Here is a 22,073-nt window from a genome sequence, read left to right on the forward strand (position 1 = left end):
GACGAGCTGATAGACCAAGTCCACAATGATCCACATCTGTACGATGTGTCGTTGCCGCTGCACAGAGACAAACATGCCTGTCAAACAGCTGCAGACAGACAAGTTCTGTTTTAGAAGTCGACGTGGAAACCTGCAAAACTAAATGGAACAAGTCCGGGACCGTCACGTCCGTGCACGGAGGAACATGTTGGAGAGACGGAGCGGGGACGGTGCAGACGATGTGTTCTGTCCACCGAGCACACAGAAGCTGTTTCTGCTGTGATCTCAGAGTGAACATTTCACCTCCTCGAGGATCGCCATGTCTGTTGTTTACATCCCGCACATACGGTAGTTGCATACGGCCTGAGCTCTCTGGTGTGCCCTCTAGAGGTATCCTCCAGTAACACGCTTAGTGCAAAGGCGAGTATGTGAACGTTTCGTTCATGACGCAGGCGGTTGTGTACGCGAACGTGAGGTTAAAAAGCAAGAATATCTCTGCTTTAGACTCAAGGATGAACTGATCAGATTTTGATGCTACAAGGTCAAAGGTCACTCTGTTTTCCAACCATCCCATTGTCATGAAAGTGTTAGCTGCAGTGCTCACTAACTTTGCTTTGGCTCTTTTACCACAGAAGACACAGGAGGGGTTACTTTGCTGTCGGATATGTTTGTGACTCAGTTCATCATTTTAAGCTCAGCTGAATAAATCAATTACAATAATTAGTTCTGTCAGTACGACCAAGAACAGAGTGTTTCAGTAGGTTCAAGGTTTTATTTTGACTGGCAACACACACACACACACACACACACACACACACACACACACACACACACACACACACACACACACACACACACACACACACACACACACACACACACACACACACACACACACACACACACACACACACACACACCCCTGTGGCTCTGCTCTGATATTAAGAATCTGATAAAGCTGCTCTAAATCTTCAAAGAGCCACCAGGAGATATCAGAGAGATACAAGTGGAGTGTTTTTATTTGTGCTGCAGCTACAGGCGCACACTTCAGACTTTATTTCTGTCATTATTATTATCTGCCTGCTTCTCCAGTGATTCAGGATCCTAAAGGAGTTAGGAGATCCTGACAGGATTTTCTCTACAGACCACATCGACAGCTGAGTTTGAGGGCAGGAAACCTTCATAGTGTGTTTTAAAAATGTTTTAATTGATTAGCAACCAGCAGAAAGGTTTGTAAAGTATCAATTATTTAGAGAATTATCGAATATAAGCCTTAAAACATTTGTTGCTCCAATTTAGTTTTTAAATCCCAGCGACTGTGTACTTAGGACCTTATCTGGGTTTCAGCCGTTTCTGCACACTGCTTACACTTGCTTGTGCAACTTCACCAACAACAGCTGATCCAGTCACACAATGAGTACTTTTACTTTGTAATGATCAGGTATGCAGTGACCTGGTTCTTTTCAGGCATGTAAACATCATCTCCTGCTCTCAGAGTCTGGTGGAGTCACGGTCATGCCTGCACGTCTGTGCTTCTCTAGATTTTATATTATATTTCATAATATCTGAACCAGGAACTGTAAATGTTTCTAACCTCAGTCTTTCGTGCATGAACACAAATACTAGTAGTACTTTATACTGTATAATACGGTGGTACGTGGCTAAAGTATTTATGTTGCATCTACATACACTAAAGTCTGACGCTCTCTCACAGCCACAGTCAGAGATGAGATTTAGCAAAGACTGGGTATCTTCCTCCCTGCTCCAAATATCAGTGGTTCAACAGGACTACTCGTGCGGGTAAAACCGTATGCTAACAGCTAGCGAGCGTCCAACTGTGCCGTCACTTTCAGTGAGGACACGGTGACAGCAGCCCTCCTCGGAGTCCCCTCCGTGTTCACACTCGGTTCGTTGCTTCCTGTTTGCTGCTGGAGATAGCGCTCCTATTGGTTGTTGACAATGTTCACACCGTTGAGCTTCACTATTTGCACGTGCCATCAACTTCCGGATAAATGGACACGTGTTTAATTTAATCGAAACATCGAGATAGGAACAAAAAAATGACAGCTCGGACTGAGTTTTAAGAACACTTTTAAAAACCAAAACTCCGTCAAAACTCTCAGGGTTTTCTCCTGACATCGAGGAAAGTGTTTTGGTGTAAGGCGCTCACTATCTGACCCCCGTGGTGTGTTTAAGGAGCTCAGGGAAACAGAAGCACTCCAGAGACAGCTAGCTCTGATACTAAAATCATAATGAGGAGTTTTATAATCCATCAGCAGGTCAGACGCATCACTTCAGGTCTGACTTTTGTTTCCGAGCATGAAGGTACTTTTAGAGCAGGACAATAAATCAGCTGCCCGGAAAACACTCACACTCACACACACACACACACAGGGATATAAATAGGTGTGCATCATCCACAGTGGGATGCTCAGCTGTTAAGGCACACACACACACACACACACACACACACACACACACACACACACACACACACACACACACACACACACACACACACACACACGGACTCAGTGGCTTTTCAACTTTGTCCTTTCACCTTTACTGGACGCTCTCTCTGTATAACTTGATAAGGATTAACAGCTGAGACCTGATAACAAAACAAACACACATGTGGAAGGAAGCTTTAAAGGACGAGTGAGTAAACTGAACCACATGCACACAGAAGACAGGAAGTGAAAGACAAAGACTACATGTTGCCGCCCTGTGTGTTTCTGTGTTTGGTTCATTGCAGCCTTCTCTGGAAAATCTACACTGCACTGCATACAGGCAGGCTGTGATTGGACAGACAGAGAGGATGATGGGTACTTACAAGCTGCCTCTTCTGGGAAGGCTGAGCTCCTTCTGAAAGAGAGAGAGAAGAGATGATTACAATCATGAAGGTTATAATTTAGCAGCCAAATATTATCACCAAATCAAACAGTGCAGCACTTCAGACATGACGAAAGGTCAGTACAGTCGTCTGACCAACAGGTGTCACTGTGACATAACATGTCCAGGCAGCTTCAGTCATGTTCTTCGACCAGTGAGGCGTTCAAAGTCCGAAAACTGAGCCAAAAACTACAAGAATAACACTTATTAAAGGCCTCTGTGGTATTCTGGCTTTACTGCTTTATAGGGGAAATCTGAAATGTTTAAATCTTTATTTTTTCATATCTTGGGTTGTAAAGATTTGCAGTGTCTCCAGTAGATGTGTTCATCCTGCAGCAGTGAAACAGGCTGTAATGGCTGCAACATAATCCTTGATGGGTCAAAGGTCGTCCACTAAAAGTTCTTGTTGTTTCCACTGACAGGCTCAGATTGTTCTTCTAAGTGTGTGACAACATGACAGAAAGGATCCCTACAGAGATAGACCTTTGTGTTACAGAGGAAGATGATTGTTTTAACCACACACAGACGTTACATCGCTCTCTGCACACACACCAGACTCCATTCATAAAAACAGTGATTTTAACTTGCAGAACACAGGAGTAGCTCGTCTACGGCTGCCTCGTTTTTTTGTGTTATTGAGTGACTTTTCTTTTTTAAGTGATCAGTTCGAATCCGACACAATGATTGGGTGACACACAAAAACACACAAAAAAACCTAACAAATCAGGCAGCAGTACACCAGGAACTCCCTTGTTCTACAAGGTAAAATTACTGTTTATTTCAATGGAGTTTGGTGGCTATGAAGGGAGTGATTTTCTGGGGTTGGTGGTTTCATTAGTCTTTTATACCCAAAATACATAAAAAGTAAAATAACCAGGATTCTCCTTTAAGATGATTATTAAGATGAGTGGCAGCAAATATCTGTTGGGAATCATATAAAGGACGATACATTTAACATTATGTCACGAACAACCCTCACAGACCATTTACTCTCTTAAATTAACGAGCTAAGTAAAAGCCTCTATTACAAATCTGGAAGTCAAATATTAGACTAGAAGGATCCAGATAAAACCAGGCTCCTGTTTGACGTCTGTTTTCACCTTAGCTGCACCGTCTACAAGCCACCACAAGGGGGCAGAGGAGCGTCATCAAAACCATCATGACTTTATAGACGTGAAAACACTGCTGCTTCTCTTACAGATTCATTTATAAATCAGACTTTTGAATGTGAACGTGTGAAAGTACTCTTCTTACTGAACACTTCCTGTACCCTGACAGCTCAGGCAAACAGACCAACAACCCTGCAGCCTTCCTGGAGACCATCTGGCTTATAACACCCATAAGTGTTTGTGTGTATATACGGGTGTAGTAGTGGAGGTCCGTGGATGTTTGAACCGTGTGTTAACAGGTTTCCAAAGTAGGCCAACAGCTGGTTTTACTCGGAGAAACATTGTTAACACCTGAATCAGTTCAAGTATCCTTTGATGCTGCGTTCAAGCGCGACCGTACTATACGTAAAAATGAGTTTCAGAATCAAAATGCAGAAACTTCCCAACAAAAGACCCAACAGTGTTACATCCCCTGCTCTCTGATTAATAAGAGGACCCTGTGATGCTCACTGAGCATGTGCAGAACACTCAGCAGAGAGTGATGCACCTTTTGGCTCTGTTTCCATCCCTCCATCACACTTTCTGTCGGTCACACACACTCTCACACACACTCTGCGTTCCTGCGTGGGACGGCTGTGTCATCAGAGTCAGATAGTCTTCCTCTCTATCTCCTCATATCTCTGTGAGCAGATAAGCTAATGGACGTAATGCAGTTTAGTTGGAGCGCAGTGAGTGGGTGAGTGGCTGTTTGGCAGAGGTCTGCACGAGTGTGTGTGTGTGTGTGTGTGCGTGTGTGTGTCTGCGCTGTGATAACATCGATTAAAATTTCTGCTACTTTTCATTTGGCCTCCCTAAAACAGACCAGGCAGAAATGAACCAATTAGCTGCCGTGCGTGTGTGTGTGTGTGTGTGTGTGTGTGTGTGTGTGTGTGTGCTCCTGTCATTCAGAGCAGACACAGTGATTCTGTTAGTCCTGGTAACAGATGTTGTCCAGACCCATAGGGAAAGGAAGTGAGCATCACAGGAGAGGAGGCGACCTTTTATAATCCTCTCTCTCCTGCAGGCTGAGGTTACGCCCCGGGTCTACGTTTTTCTTCTGTCTACCTGAACATCTCCTGCTTAAAACAACACGCTAAACAACCAAAGTATAAACGTGAGCCGAAACAAAGATACTAACAAAAGTCTGGATAAAGCTGTTTGGACAGTGTCGCAGAAAACTCTCCAAAAATTGGGAAAAAAACAGGTGTTACCTCCTCTGTAGCAGAGCTGGCACTGACCTCTTAGGCCCCTCCCACGAGGCATTATTTATCTACAAACACTGGTTATTGTTACATGCAAGAAAGTCCCATTTATCATCGGTAAATGTTACGGCGCTCAAACCACTCACAGACGGGAGACGGCAGAGCAAATATGCAACGCACCTCGTGTCTGAACATGAGGCTTGTTCGAGGAAGAGGAGAGAGTTAGAAAGGCAAAAACTAAATGATTCCTTTGTTGAGAGAAAAGTTGGGTGAACCCGACAGAGAGGAAAAGTATTTGAGTTGTTATGTTTAATAGTTAATGGATTTTATTGAAGTTGAAGGAGATGAATAAATAATCATTTTGGTTTTCTTCTGTTTTTTTGTCTCAACGTCGATGTTGAGTCTTTCTTGTCGTTGTTGTGAGAAGTGTTTGCATGGTTTGTAATGATAAATAAAAATACAATATAAAATAATTATAATGATATTTGGACTGAGACTTGAATTTCACATCTTACTATTATTACTTTGAGGCTCTCTGCTGACGTTACACAGAACAGTCGGTACGAGCCCTGCTGAATGCCTCTCAGCCTGGAGCGGAACAATCGCCTCTGATGATGATGTCATCGTTTTTTCAGATTATCAGTTCAGAGACTTAAAATAAAGAACCACAAATGTTCCTCAGTGTCCCTCAGCACTCACAATAAAGTCTTGTTTCAACTCCTAAAACAACCTTTTAATTAACGGTTCACGAGCAAAGATTCGTGTTTCCTCTTTAAACATCCGACCACTAGGTGGCAGCGTTGTTATATCTTCAGCTGATTCAACCCAAAGTAACGACTGAGATGAGACAAAGTACGACAAAATGTAAACACAGAAAACAAAGGCCTTTGAAACATGTCATAAAGAATGCTACACATATTGTCTTGCAAATAATACTGAATATATCGAATCATAACTTCTGTATTTTGACATAATTTAAAATGTATTTGTTAACTTATATTTAACATTTTGGTCCTTTTTTAAACCTCTGTAGTAGATTTGTTGTGTCCTTGTTTGTTGTTAAACGTACAGAATCCTGAACAATGACAGACGAGTTTTGTAGATAAATAAATGACGTATAATGATAAAAATGTCAATAATTTTAAATAATTATACTTAACAACTACCAAAATATAGAAGAAAACTAGAAAACTAGTGCCAGACTCAACACACCTCTCCTTCCCTGTCCTTACCTGTCTCCCCCCTCTCTCCCTCCGACCTCACCCACCAGCCTGCCTCTCCTGTCTGCCTCCAGTAGACAAACAGGGGAGTGTGTGTGTTTAAGTACTTCAAACTGGTATCATCCATCCGCCCACACTCGGCTCTGTGATGCTCGTCTGAAACCTTCTTCTGACACTTTATTTCATTATACCACGCGCGTGTGTGTGTGTGTGTGTGTGTGTGTGTGTGTGTGTGTGTGTGTGTGTGTGTGTGTGTGTGTGTGTGTTACTGCCTCTGTTTGAACCCTGAGGGAGGATGTTCAACCCAAAGCCACCATGCAAAAATAACCCAAGAGGGAGGGGAAGCTAATGCCTGATATAAACACACACACACACACACACACACACACACACACACACACACGGCGCAGCCTGCTCGTGTTAAACAAACCAAACAGCCACAAAGAGCCGTGATGAAATTATCCTCGGTGACGGGGAGGATAAGAGGAGCACAACACAAAGCCTGAAGCAATCCGACCGATGGGATACAGGCATCAATAACACACTTTACTGCTGGGAGAGAGAGAGGGATACGGAGAGAGGGGGTAATGTGATTAGAGCGGTGGAGCGAGGGAGGAGAGGGTGAGTGGAGGTAAAGAGATGTAGGCTAAAAGGTAACAGTCTAAATATGTAGAGACGAGCCTGGACTGCAGAGAGGCACCGCAGAACATCATGAGTCCTACACTGCTCCAGCTTTGCATGACCACACACAGTTCCTGCTCTGCTCCTACAATCCTCAGTTATTTAACTTTTAGAAATGTTTTGTCTGTAACCGGGGTAGGCGATTGGATCATCCAGATTCCCCCAGCGAGATTTCTCCAGGAGAGAAGAAGTTTCCTTCTAAAGTTAGTAGAGCTGATCTGATACCAGCATCTAAAAAGACTCTAATGCAGGATCTGGTATCTGTAAGTGCACCATGCATCACCGATGCAGTCAGATACCATCATTTATAAGCCCGTGTTACAGCGGAAATCAATTCTTCTGTGCTGCTCTGAAACAACGGCCTTTAGAGAAACTTCTGCTGTTCTGCAACCGAGGAAGTTTTACAGCTGCTGCAGGAAACGACTGTTTTAGAGCAGCAAAGAAGGACTGATTTCATGTAAGTTATCACAAACAAGAACATAATATCCGTCAGAGCATCACTGGATAAAACTGTTTCAAATGTCTGTAACGCTGACTCTCTTCAAAAGCTCGTCCAGAGAGGCCGGGAGCCGAGCCGGGAGCCGAGCTGGGAGCCGAGCTGCCGTTAACGTCAGCTCAGCGTGTTTCTGGATTTTTTCAGTGTTTCTTGTTCTTTTTTTGAGGTAAAAAAAAAGAGTCTCCTTCATTTCAAAATAAAAGTCTGTAGAATTCAAACTGATAAAAACACTGAATAAAGCAGTTTCATGTTGAAAATCAGCGCTTCTCAAATGTTCTTCATGTGTTTTTATACTTTATACTAATCATCAAACTTTCAAACTAAAAAATCAGTCGAAGGCTCCTCAGCGTGCACGAGAGAGCTGAAGAGGGGATGTACCTGTATGTATTTTATTACAACGTCTTACACCTTATTTTTTACCTGTATTCTAAAGTCATTAAAAACAAAGATCCCCGGTCAGACTTGAACCACAGATGCTGCGAGCAGATGGCCTCATGCTAAACCCTCCCAGGCTACCCTTATATGGAGATTCCACAGTATCCAGGTGACCACATGCAACTGGCTCAGTATTACAAACAGCTGCTGCAAAGCATTCCCCCTGTACACACAGTAACCCCTCAGTGCTGTGCGTGCCAAGGCTGTGATTGACAGCATGACAAATGAAGCGACTGAAACCCTATCAGACACACACACACGCACACACACACACACACACACACACACACACACACACACACACACACACACACACACACAGAGTCCAGAGTGATGGATGAAGCCGGCCGGGCAGACACACAGCTGTCAGCAGGTGTCAGGAGGAGAGAGACTGTCTAACGCTCAGCGCAGGTGACGAAAAACTGAGCCTCTAAAATCTGTCCTCAGATGACCCACACGTCTCCACATGCAGACGGAGCATCGTCTTACTTTGTGAACGTCCGTCTCTCCTTCCTGTTCTTATTTGTTTTAAAGGCTAAAATGATCCACAGCGTCGGCCATGTTGCTCACATGTTTCCCTGTAATGTAACAGAACATGTAACCTTGGCTGGCAGCAGTGAGCGACTCAATTCAACTTAAAGTAGAACACTGAACAGATTTGGTAAATGTCCTGCCTTTATATATTTCTTTTTTTAACCTTTATTAGCAGACAAAGTGCTGTACAATTCTGCCTCCCATTCAACCATTCAAACTCACACACCTGCGAGGTGCTCGTCTTCCCTTTGTGTGTCCCATGTGTTGCTCAAGGACACTTTAACTAAAAGACAAGAGAGAGCTGGAAATTGATTTTTGATTAATGGACGACCGGCTTAGTTTATTTTTCAAGCATTTAATTTCAAAATAAAATATTTAATTTATAAAAACAAAATATGTCTGTTAGCACTTAGCTGGGAGTGGGGCTGTGGCAGGGTTTCGAAGTTACTGGACCTGATTTAATTACAAACTAAAAACTAGTTAAAGGGACCAAAGCAATCATAGAAAAAGGCCCTCGTTCCCCAACAGACACAAACACATTCAGCAGCATTTATCCAAGAAACAAGCCTTCAGGACTTGAACGCAGCATGAGAATAGACATTTTTCTGAGTGTGTTTGTGCATAAATGTGTGTCTAACCAATCTATATGAACAGTGTGTGTGTGTGTTTAGCTGTCCACCCAGGGGCCCGATCATAATAACATGTTTTAGTGGAGCTAAAAACATGCAATTAACAGGAGGATGCAGCGGAGCCGAGCTCCACCGGAGACAATTAGAGCTCCTGCAGCAGCAGCAGCGGCAGCAGCAGCCGGCAGCACGAATTCATTATCAACACTGTGAATATTGATGAGAAAAGAGTGACAACAAAGAGACTCTGGGATGACTCACACACACACACACACAGAGTGCAGAGCAGCCCCACAGAGAGGCCTGATAATGAAAACAGATATCTAATGTGTAAATTGTCCTGTACATCACATGATACAGAACACAGACAACAAAGTGATGCTTTGTTTCAGGAGGATTTGAATAATTATGTATTTATTCTAGTAATATATAATTATCATAATATTGAGTATAACATTATGGTGTATTACAACTGCTACAACATCTTTAACCAAACTCTGTTCAATTCCACGGCCTCTAGAAAAAGTAGATTTACTTTGAGAGGGAAATTGTTGACTGAGAACCATCCTGACAGCTCTGACCTTTGAGGGGAATAAGAGTCCACAGGAAGCTGTCGTCCAATTTTAAACTTCCCTTCCCTGTCAGATATAAACTAATCGACAGAAGAGATGTGGAAAGGTCGGCAGGAGTAAAAAAAAACTGCTCCTATGGCCGTCTAATGCCTGCATGATACCATCTAGCTAAGGTATTAGCAGTTAGCAGCTAGCCACAGAAGCTAGCGTACTTGTCTTGCAATAATTCACCACATAACCAAACTTACACCACCAACAAATCTTTCCATGTTCCACCATTAATGTTTTCTGGCTTGGCTAGGTCTGTGATAAAAGGCTAACAAGCTAGGCTAACTCGTTATTGAGCACTAAGAAGCAGACATAGCAACTTTGACCTGTAGCCATGTTGGTTTGTCGGAACCAGAAGTGACCATATTTGGTTAAAAGGGGTGGAGCTTGAGCAGAGGGAGGGGTTAAGCGATGCTAAGTTAGCTAGTAATTGAAATGCTGGTTTTGGCTTCCTTTTGCAACCAGTGGCGTCGCCCCCTGCTGGTCATTAGAAGGAATGCAGCCCTTAATGACTTCTAGCAGTTATTTAAAACATTATTGCTGAAAGGAAAGATCAATCAACAGACTACTAATCAATAAATAATCACACAATTTAAGTATGCAGTTGAAGGTTGCAGCTTCTCTGATGCCTCTTTGTAATTATTTTAACACTTTCAGCTTTATAAACGCCCGAGGTGCTTTTCTTCTCCTTTGTTGACAAAAGGATTCATGAATGAATGAAAGGAGAAATAAAGCGATGGATGAAAATAATGACGAGCTGCACACAGTCTGTACAAAAGGAATACTAAATGCTGAGCGCTTCAGAGAGGAGACAACACTGTTAACACTCTGACAGGCAAACGGACACATGCACCCCCTTTGATCAGCTCACAGCAGCTGTAATCCAGGTTGTTTATTCAAACCCGCTCAGCTCCGGATGATAAACAAACAGAAATACATCTCTGCAGTGACTCTTAATGAAGAACCTGTGAGAGGCTCTGCAGGGAGGTAAACTGTGATGTGGTGACGTTCGACTGATTAAAGACACAATCAGACAGTTAGAGGAATCTGCATTAATCTCAGATGGAAGCTTTAAATCGACTCCTCTACCTCCCTGTATGTGTGTACTTTATATAATATTATATTATTAGATATATTATTAGTCTTTCTAGTGTTTTATTACAGTTCTTCTCTTGTTAAGAGTTATTTACTGCATATTTCTATTTACTGTGTATGTATATTTTCCACTGCTATTTTGGCTTTGCTAACTTGCTGCTGTAACACCAGTTTCCCAGTTTGAGAGTAAATCCATCGATCCATCTGTTTACTGGTGCAGAACGGAGCAACGACTACATGTCCTCGTTAATCTGGATTTAAACTAGTGAAAAACCTACAAGTGTAGAAAAGTACAGACGCTCTGTAGATCAAAGAATTACCGAGCCATGCTTTCTGAGTGTTAGCTTCAGGTGCATTCAGGCTAAGTGAAGGGAATATATGCAGCGTGCTGAATTTCATTGTGATTAAATTGCAATTAAAAGGTCGAAATTTTGCTAAAATAACAAGATCATGATGCAGATGAGTAAAGAGTCAAAATGAAGCTTTGTCAGGTCCGTCCTCAAGAGGAGAAGAAAACCACTTTAAAATGAGAAGTTTGTTGAATGAGGTATGGCTACATCAGTAGTTCTCAACTGGTCTCGCCTCAGGACCATCCAAACTCCTTCATGACAAATGAGACCCACATTTCTGAAAATGTTCAGCCACTTATTTCATGACAAATGCTGCAGTTTGGACCTGAGACGGCTAACCTGGCCAGCAGGTAACAGTGCAAGGAAAATAGTCCCTCTACAATTCATTCAATGTGCAGCCTTTTCCCAACAGAAATAAATTAAAACTGTGCAAAATAAATACACTACTACTACTACTACTACTGTCCAGCTCATCAAGTGTCAAGAAGATGAATCATGCAAATAAACTGACGATGTCAGCGTCATATCGTTGCTAATTCACATCTTGCCATTGATTTTCTCTGGAAATCTGTGGTGCAAAAAATGTATTTAGCTTTTGGTTTGAACGAACCGTAAGAATGAAAGCATGGCGCTGCTTTAAAGTCGACAGTAAGTATCAGACAGGAACAAAGACCCCTGTCCTTGATAAACGACACACATAATGTTGGAGCTTGCAGAAAATAAAATAAATGTAGTGTGCGAGTGAAATACAGCCGTTAGCAGCGGCATAAAGCGGCGCTAAGTGAATGAGCTAATTGTGTGGAGGCGTCGTGAGGACACGAGCAGCGTCCTAATGAAAGCTCTGCTGCTGCTTAACGACCGCCAGGAGAGACCCTCCACCACTGAGAGGGGCCCACTGGGACCAGTAAGGCTCTAATGGAGGCTGTGTGTACATGTGTCTGTCTTGCACTAATGTTGTGTGTGTGTGTGTGTGTGTGTGTGTGTGTGTGTGTGTGTGTGTGTGTTTTGGGTAAGGGGCAAATGGGTGAGTGTGTTTGTGTCCCAGAATAACACAGTTTACTACAGAGAGCATTATAATTGATCAGGGCCACACACTGACACATTAACACAACTAATCTCCATTACTGGGTAAGAAGTGTGTGTGTGTGTGTGTGTGTGTGTGTGTGTCCGGGGGATGACATCCATTTGGCTTTTAATCTTCCAAATGAGCAGTTATAACTCTTCCTACACTAATGCTACTAACAGCCAATTATTGTGTGTGTGTTCTCTCAGTAGGGGTGTGTGTGTGTGTGTGACGTGTAGGTGAAGGAAGACAGTCATTATTTAATTGTCATAGATTGTGTGTGTATGTGCGAGTGTGTGCGAGTGTGTGCTTAGAGTCATTAACATGAGTGACTGAGGAGAAAGAGGGGCTCTGAGCGGTGATGTGCAGCTGTGACTCAAACTTTAATCCCATTAGGCGACATCGTTCAGCTTAAAGACGGACGACTTTTATAATCAGTACTTAAAGAAAATCTTCGATGGAGGCGGTTCAGGGATGAAGTCACTGAGACCATCAGTGTAGGGCTGTTTACCAACAGTCTTGTTCCAGATTGTTCTCACTCCAAACCCGTCAAACATGGCCGCTGGGTCAGTGCTAAGAGTTATTTCTCTTCTGGATTGATGCTTTGATTCGTTGCTGAAGGCAGGTTAGATCAAGAGATCTGAATCATATTTGCAACCAACAAATCCTTTACACGTCACCAATCTTCTTTGTGTAATGAATGATCAAAATATTGTAGCGTGGCGGGGTAGCAAGACGGATGAAGGAGGCACGAGGAAGAAGCCTTGTGTTGCTATTTATTTCCTTGTCGCAGCAACAGCTAACCCGAGGTTGAGGCAAACAGGTCGGCTAACTGCTGTTCTCTCTCGCCCAACACGCGTCTTATATCTCCCAGAACGCCGTAGTCTCGCTTAAAAACGTAGCTTTATAACAATAACTCCCTCTTCCCTCTCCCGGAAATGCTACTCAGCCAATTACCCCCGACGGTGGACACCTCCCTCGATAAACAACTGCAAAACAACAGCAACATGCACATGTAGTGGGTCTATGGGGCGATGGGATCTTCTGCAGCTTCTTTTTTTAAGGTTATTTTTATGGCTTTTTGCCTTTATTATAGGACAGCTGAGGACAGACAGGAAATGAAGACAGTGTTGCTTGTCTGCAGCTTTTACGCAGCTTTACGACTGTCAGTAGGAAGACAATTTCTTTATATATTTATAAAGAAAGAGTTTGTTTAAAATATTGGGCAGTAAGGTGGATGAAGAAGTCAAAATGAACATATCACAATCACATAACGACATTATTCTCACAGCAACATGTATGAGTATTTACAGGAGTACAGAACCTCCTACATCCATCTCTCCATCTACTGTTTCTCTACAGCTGCACCCTTCACACACAGACCACTCCACACACACACACACACACACACACATCCTGTCACACTGCAGCACATGCACACGTGCAGCTGTGCGGTCTATCCAACGGACAAACGGATATCCAGAAGTGCACAATTATCCAGGCAGAGTGTTGGAGATCGTCCCCTCAGCAGCAGAGACAACCTGCTAATTACTTTCAGCCACTGTATGAAGAGCATCGCCCACACACACACACACACACACACACACACACTGAACACACACACAGATCTGAAAGGGGCTAATCTGGCCTCATCAGCTTGAGATCCAGTAGGCCGACACTTCCTCTAGCGAGATGCTAACGTCGCTATCAGCACCGGCAGAGAAAACAAGCTAATCCTAATTGGAATTTACACATTCAAATGAAATCTGCAACGCCTCGGTGGAAGGGTTTTATCAGCAGATAATACAGAGGGGGAGTGGCAGACAGTGTGTGTGTGTGTGTGCATGTGCGTGTGCTTGTGTGTGCGTGTCAGATTGGCAGGTGGATTTGAAACAAGCCTGTCTATAATAATTAAAACAAAGAGCAGTCTGGGGTCTGTTTCAACACGCTGAGCTGAACTGATCCGCCCTGGGACTGTGAGTTCAGCATCCTGTGCTTGTGTGTGTGTGTGTGTGTATGTGTGTGTGTGTGTGTGTGTGTGTGTGTCAAACAGACACAACATTGACATTTCTGTCAGTATGTAATATTAAATCATTTGCATGTACGTTTAGGCTGCTGCAGGTATCAGTAAAGACGTTTTAATGTCTCTAAATCTTCACAACAATCCTCCAGTTAAATATTTCTGTCGGTCTCTTTGTGTGTCTGCCTCCCTGTGAGACGTGCTCACATGTCCTATTCAGTTTTGGGTAGGGATGGGAAGGGTATAAAGAACTGGTCATTTCTGTTGCTGGTACGTGATTGGTCAGTTCCAAAAGTATTGATATGCTCATGGACAAACAGTGCTCTTATCAGTATTTAACATTCACATTACGGCTAATTTAATTTTCATTCAAGCGTCACTGGTATTTGTCCCCCAGCAAAGCGGCTAATGCTAACACAGCTGCCAGCGTTACTGCTATCACATCCACACTGACACTGGAACAAACCGCAGAACATCAGAGAGCTGTCGCCATGGTTACTGTAAACGATTTACGTCACTACAGTGGAGTCCAGTTGGTTTATGTACGCTAGCAAGTGATAGCTTGCATAATTGTGAATTTTAGGTTGCCATGACAACCAGAAAACGTCTGGTTGTTACTGTTAATGTTAACTGTTGTTACTGAGGGGAGAGGACCACAGCCCCGTCCAAGGCACATCATCAGACACAGTGACAGAAACATGTCTCGATGAGTATCGATGAGGGTATCGATAAGTATCACTACCTGAATTGATAAAATCCCAACGATACCAATCTCTCGTTTCAGTCAAGGAAAACAAGGAAATCTGCTTCTGTAACTGTCAGTGGAGTGGAGAGAGCGGTACACAGAGGGGACAGGTGTTAAAGTAGAACAGGTTCAGTTCAGATGGAATATTCTTTACCAAATTAAGAGCTGAGAAAAAAAGGAATTTTGTAGAATTTGCGGCGTCTCGTATGTAAATTCAATTTCAATCTAGTTTAAAAAACTGTTTCTGTCCCAACTTGGACACACTTTTTGCAGCGATCAAAGGTACCTGCTCAGAGAACCAGGAGGTGAAAGACAGAAGCAGCTTCTGGTCCTGTATCAACAGCTGCTTCAGTTCCTCTCTGCTGGAAAACTGCCAGTTTACTACTGCAGAATCTCAGAGCGGTGTGCCTCCAGGTGATGTCAAGAACCCACACCCAGACGTTTACAGGTGAATCTGAAAGTGCGAATACTTGGAGGATTTGTTTGGAGCTACTTCGAGGAACTTTGTGTTGGTGTGGGCGCCCCCTGGGGACAAAGCGGTCTTCACTCTTTGCTGATCTTGTCCTGTACATGTGTAAATCGTGACAAACCCCGGAGGCAGCGGTTACAGACATTAAAAATGACTATAAAGAAATAATCAGTCTTTTTGTTATTGTGTAGCTCATGTAGAAGCATCAGCACTCATTTCAGTCTGTTTCATAAGCAGCCACAAACTCCTCGCAGCCTGCAAAAACAAAAACCATGCAGCGGTCAAATCTGCATGAATAACAAAAGGGAAAAATTCACTTTGCTTCTGGTGAACGCCCCTTAAAAGTGACCTAACTTCTGCTTGTGCTCTGCTAGAAGAGGATTCTTTTGCACCAATCCACTTTCAGCGACTTACATAAGCCAAGACTATTTTCTTTTTGTTCCCGGAGCGCTGTGCGTCTGCTCGAATGAACTTTAGGAAACTCTGACGACCTCAAACAGTAAAAACAAGGGACACACGGAGCCAAAGATTCTTCCGGATGTTTGTAACACAAAACACTCGGATTCGTTGCATCTTGTAGTCAGGCTGCTGTGTTTCACATCGAGGTTGGTATTGGTGTGAATCAGCCGGAGTGCCACAGCTTGTGTTGTCTTTGTTAGATCCTGCGCGGGCTGGGGGAGGGTGTACAGTAGGCTGATAGACAGATAGAGAGGAGGGGGTGTGCAGCAGAAAAGGTGCAAATTGAAGCAGTTTTTTTGGCTGAATGAAGGAGGGATGGCAGGCGGAGCGGTGCAGCACACTCATCTGCTTCCCCGGTAATGAACTGAAACTGCAGGAGCGAGGGATGGCAGCCCGGAGGGATGAACGGAGAGAAAATTACTTCTTCTTTCCATACATATAGATCACCTTGTTTCTCTAACATATTTGAAGACAGAGCCGGCTGCAGTTATGAATTCATAAAGTCAGAGAGGTCTGAGTGTGAGCGCCGAGCACAGATCTGGGTCACACATCGCGGCGGCAGCCTCACCTCGTTTTCAAAACCACTTTTCACGGAGCTGCAGCCGGCGTGCACGTGTTTGTGTTTGTTCTGTTCTTTCAAACAAGCTGCTCAAGTGCATCACATCGCAGAGTGTGTGTGCTGAGGGGGAGACGGGGGAGGAGGGGGAGGAGGGGGAGGAGAAATCCCACCTCTGTCACTCAGGAACAATCCCCACCAGGCCGTTGGAGCGAGTCAGCGTTATCGTCGCTCCACAGTTCACTGCTTTCAGACCCGAACAACATAAAGCGCCTGCAGGCAGAGACACTCGTCTAATCAGGCTGCCTCATTTTCATTTTTATGGAATCTGTATCAGATGTGGGATTTCACACCTGCTCACAGTCGACACACAAACAACTTTACTGTCCTGATAAACCTCCGTTCATTTCTCTGCTGTTGGAACAGTTACAGATAAACTGAGAGGTTTTATATAAAGATTGATAAACTTCATCGTGGTTATGGAAGCCTGTGTTCCCCTCTCCTTCTTCTCACAGCTGACGTGTCTGTTAGAAGCAAACAGTTCAACTGAAGTTGCAGCATTTCACAACAAATGCAAAGACTAAAAATCCTCCAAAATGAAAAACAATAACAATAAATGAGGTCCTGTCTCCTCCAGTAATTATCCTGCATCCTCTCGGGAACCGCAGCCGGTCTGAGGTTGATCTTAAAGCATGTTATTTAGAAGAAGGGCTCAAAATGCTGCAGGAGAAACGCTGGATCTCCAACAGCCGCTTCACAAACAGCTGAAGCGCCTTATAAAGGCTCCTGCTTTATCATGTCATCATGCTGGGACTTTAGGAGGTTCACTGTACTTTAAGACTCACATTACATCGATTCTGTTCTTTAATGAGGCATTTTCAGGCTTTTTGAGGCATTTTTCAAGATAAATGTTAGAAATTGACTGCAGAGTAAATCTGGGACCTGCAGTGACATGTTGAGCTTCTTAAAATACCAGCAGAGAGAGAAAGATGAAGGCAGAGGGAAAAGTGCATGATGAAACGCTGAAGCAAGAGAGCAGAGGAGAAGGAACTCACATACGAGGGGTTAATGACACTGGAGGAAAATGAGAGTGAATAATTAGAGAAAGTGAGACAAAGAGGAGGCTGATGGACGGCTACAGAGCGAGAGGACTCCCTGGAGCAGAAGAGGGACATGTGATCCGTCTGGATGCGAGTGCTCTTATTGCCTCGCCCTCACCCTTCCTCCCCCGCTGTGCCCACAAACAGCCCCGCTCACTGCTCGTCTTCCTCGTTAGATCGTACGGGGGGTTCAGGGTTCAGAGACGGAGGGGGAGCACAAGAATGTGGGTCGGAGGGGGAGCAAACACGGCTCCACTCTCGAGAGGCGTCGGCCGCTGAGGACTTCAGTAATTATCATCATCACTTCTACAAAACGCTCTGATTTCAGAGCTCATTTAAATCAGGGCAGCTCGCTCACACATGGGAGTCAAAATCCAATTAACATGTTCTGAGGTTGTGACCCCGCCGCCTGACGGACATGTGACTCCCGTCCGTCTCCTCCAGGTTTCACAAACGTCCTGATTTATTCAAAAATAAACCTGCAGGCAGGAAACTGCTCCTGACGCAACAGCAGACCAAGACGCCCGGCGCTCAGAGGCGGACGCAGCAGGCTGCAGGTGTAATCCTGATCAGGTGGATCGTGTCCTGCACGGTTCATCCTGACAATAATCTCTACTGTAAGTGCACTGAAGGATGTTCTCTGCTCCGTCTTTTGTTTTCAAGCTGCATTAACTTTAGATCAGTCGACCAACAAGCTCTACAACACACAGCAGCTCCGTGATGGGCAGGTTGTACTGAAGCTGTGCCTGACATTAGGTGTTGTATCTATTAATGCAACAGTGTGATGCTATTATGCATATATTATACATGAATGTATTGTGCTTGGTTGGGAACAGGACGGGGCCTTTCTCCGTCCTGACAAAGGGTTAACATCAAACAAACATTAGCATCAAAGCAGCGTGTGTTAGCAGTTAGCATTCAGGAGTGTGAATGCATCAGCATCAAAAAGAGCAAGCAGGTTTCTGTGTCGCTCAGTAGAAAATGAATAAGTGATAAATCAACTGCACGCTGCTGTGTTTGTTTTCGTGGAGTGTGAGGGCGAAGGAAATGTCCGATTGTGTTATGAGAAGAGGACGAGGGGACGTCTAGACATTCAATTTCACACTCTTTGAAGTTTCCTGCCCGCTGGCCAAACGCAGCCGTGTGGATGAACTCGACATGAAGAGACAACATGAAGGAGGGAGGAGGAGGAGGAGGAGGAGGAGGAGGAGGAGGAGGAGGGAGGATGTTACATGTCCCCTTTTCTTCTCTTATTCTATGAGCAGCAGAGGGTTTATATCCCCTTTGATATCTTTAAAGAAGATATCACAGCTGAGAGTCAGGATCAGGGTTTAGGTGTGTGTGCGGGCAGCAAGTCCTCTCCTTCTTTAGTCTGATAAACAAACACCCGCAGTCAGCCACCACCGACTGCTGTTCGCCAACACCTCGCTCCTCTGCAGCTCCGCCCTCTCATCCGTCACTTCTGGCTCCAGAAAACCAGCATGGCGGCTCCCAGATCCCCGACTCATGGTGACGTCACGGCGGCTACGTCTATTATTTATAGTCTATTGTTACTGTACAGAAAGAATCTCATGAGTTTCATGCGATTTGTTATTCGTAAAAAAGCAAAGCAGACGTGTATTTAGGATCTGCAGATGAAGCTGAGTGTTTGTACTGTTGGTGTTTGCGTGCGTGAAGAGAAAGCCTGTCTGTCTCTCTGTCTGTCTCTCTGTCTCTGTCTGTCTCTCTGGCTGAAGTGCTGATGAAGAGCTTCTGTGGTCTCAGGTCACTCTCTCGCTCTCTGCTCCGAGGATGAGCTCATATTATTCTCTCACAGTGGCGAGCGGATGAGCTCATAGCTGGTTTCTAATTGGGTAATCCAGTCTGCTGGCGGGAGACGGAGAGAAAAGATGGAGCTCAAACAAAAGATAGAAAGTGTAAGAAAGTGCCAAAGAAAGAAGGAGAGATTAAGAGAAAGTTAGAGCGAACGACAGTTTCTCCAACAACAGAGCTCCTGTTCCCACTCTCTCTCTCTCATTCCCACCGTTCATCCCTCCATCCCTCTCTTTCTCTAGAACAAACAACAAGAGACTCAGCCAGCAGCCAAAGTCCAGCTAAGCCCTGTAAGCTGTGTTTAACCTGCTCCTGGGGCTGAATGTGGCTTTACAGCATCAGTAACTTCACATCTAAACAAACCCGGACACCCAGCAGGACCTGAGCAGAGCACGTAACGCTCAGAGGCGAACACATAACGCCTCCGACACCTTCAGCCGGGTCTGAAGTTTAACTCTGCAGGAGATTAGTTTTGTCCAGGGTTGACATTTGTTCTTTGTCAGCGCTGACAGAAAGAGTCTTAGCCTGGTTTTATAATCTCTGTGACATAACGTGAACACGAGCCACTGGAGACGGTTATTCACCGTCCAGTGATCCTCAAAGTTACTGATTGTTTGCAAGCATGCGTTTGTCTCCTCCAGCAAATCTGTCCACTGTTCTTCAAGTGAGTCACTGAAACAAGTTTTAACTCAGAGTGAAAGTGAGCAGGCTGGTGGGACAGGAAGTTGGGATGATTTACCCTTTGAACTCTCCAATAGAAATTAGCTTGTGAACATCCACAGATGCTTTTGCTTATTGTGGAGTCATTTCTTCAAAACCTTCATATCCTTAACTACGGTCCAAATGTTACCTAAGTTATGTCAATTAAACTCCAGCTACTCTGGATATTATTTTAGATCATTTTAAACAATCCTCTGTTGTTATGCACTTTGACCCCATGTGACACTATCAGCGAACGTGAAGCACAGACACGTCTCTAGTTATTATAGCGTTCATGTTAAAGAGGAGTGCGGATGGGCCTCCCAGGGTAACTCACGATGCCATACGTGGCCAGCAATAACTTTAATATTATGATACAGCGATTCTGCAATGATTGATATATTGCAAGATAATCACATAATGACACATCGCGATATCTGATTAACTTCTTCTTTGGCCAGTTCGTTTCGTTCATGCTTCATGTCATGAGCGCCACCGTGAGGAGACATGACGCTGTGAGTCCAAATCTGTTCTCCAAACATTTGTGTACTGAAATATCCATATTTGTGTTGCACGAGTCGACGATGTGTTGCCCCATCATGCAAAAACTATCCGTGCTTTGCTACGCCACTTTTGACAGCCGTTAACGTAAAGAGGTCATCAAGACCTTAATCGTGATTTTGCAAAATAAGTCAGTCTCAGGATTTGAGTCTCTTATGAGTTTGTATTTTAGATCAGTTTAAACAGGAGCACGTAAAAAACGACCTTTATGTTCTGTAACTGAAAACAGTCGTGCATCACTGTCTCCATGGACAAGCAGCTTGATGTGACCCCGCAGAACCAGAGAGGCTGTTCTTCTTTTGCCTTCTGAAGTGAGTTTTTATGCATAACTGTGCGATACACAAACATTGTGTTGGTTTCAGACTTGATTAGGGACATGAATGTCAGAGTCTGGATCACAAATGTTACCCTGAATAAATCATGAGATCATGGCAGGCCACAGGAGGGTTCAGACTGACTTCAGGTGTCAGAGCAGGTGACTGACTGGGACTGATGCCTGTCTGTCTCTTTCAGACGCCGTGCACTCGTTCTGTCTGCGTCTGTCAGGTTCTCAGTCTCTACAAGTGACTCAGTGTCGTCTGAGTGTCAGCGGAGGAGACGTCAGAGTCACAGCTAACGCAGGAGGACCATTTGATGCTATAAAAGACTCCGCTGCTGTGCAGATTTCACTGCATCACATCTGCAACAAGAAGGAAAGCAAACAGCAGAGAGGTTTGGTGCCTGATACTGAGGCAGAACATGTGTTTAACAAAGCCACAACATCCACCCATTCTCATTCCTCAACCACCCATGCACACACACATCCTGCATTCAGCGTTACTCCCTGACAATGAGCGTTTGTGCGGTGTCATGGCTCTGAGACAAGCTCTGCATTCACTGCCTCTCAGCAGCAGCAACACGTCGGATTATGTTTGTGATGAGAAACTTCCAGATCAGATTTAAAGTCAGGAAGTGTTTCCTCTCCTGGTGTCGGTCCAGCTCTGTCAGCTGCACAATCTCTCATCCTGATTGGTCACACACACACACACACACACACAGGCTGCTCTCTAAACCCCCCCCGAGACAAACTGGGGTACATCTGCTGAGCTATGACGCAATGCACCATGGGTAATTAATTACCAGATTTGTGGAGCATTCCAAAAGAGAGACGTTACATAAACTAGTGTGGGAAGAAACTTTCCCTGAAGCTCAAAATGACATCGTGTTATTGTGCTGTGAGATGAGTTTATGGACTGTTTGGTATCAAAGTGGAGCTTTGATTAGGATTGTTTTGGAGCGGGTGAGAGACCTCCATCAGTGCCTTCACTCAAA

At 44.2% G+C, this 22,073-nt stretch overlaps 1 protein-coding gene across 2 annotated transcripts in view; it reads right to left on the minus strand.

Moving 5' to 3' along the window:
* Nucleotides 1-22,073, minus strand: part of mast2 (microtubule associated serine/threonine kinase 2) — a 162,432-nt gene that overhangs the window by 60,032 nt on the left and 80,327 nt on the right. For both annotated transcript variants that reach the window (XM_069680601.1, XM_069680600.1), the window contains exon 4: nt 2,813-2,844. In XM_069680601.1, coding sequence (XP_069536702.1) covers nt 2,813-2,844 — 32 coding nt within the window. The remainder of the gene's footprint in view (nt 1-2,812; nt 2,845-22,073) is intronic.

The sequence above is a fragment of the Semicossyphus pulcher genome, unplaced genomic scaffold, assembly GCF_022749685.1.
Source record: "Semicossyphus pulcher isolate SPU_LCO1_2020_fin unplaced genomic scaffold, fSemPul1.0.p SCAF_4, whole genome shotgun sequence".
NCBI classification, from domain to species: domain Eukaryota; kingdom Metazoa; phylum Chordata; class Actinopteri; order Labriformes; family Labridae; genus Semicossyphus; species Semicossyphus pulcher.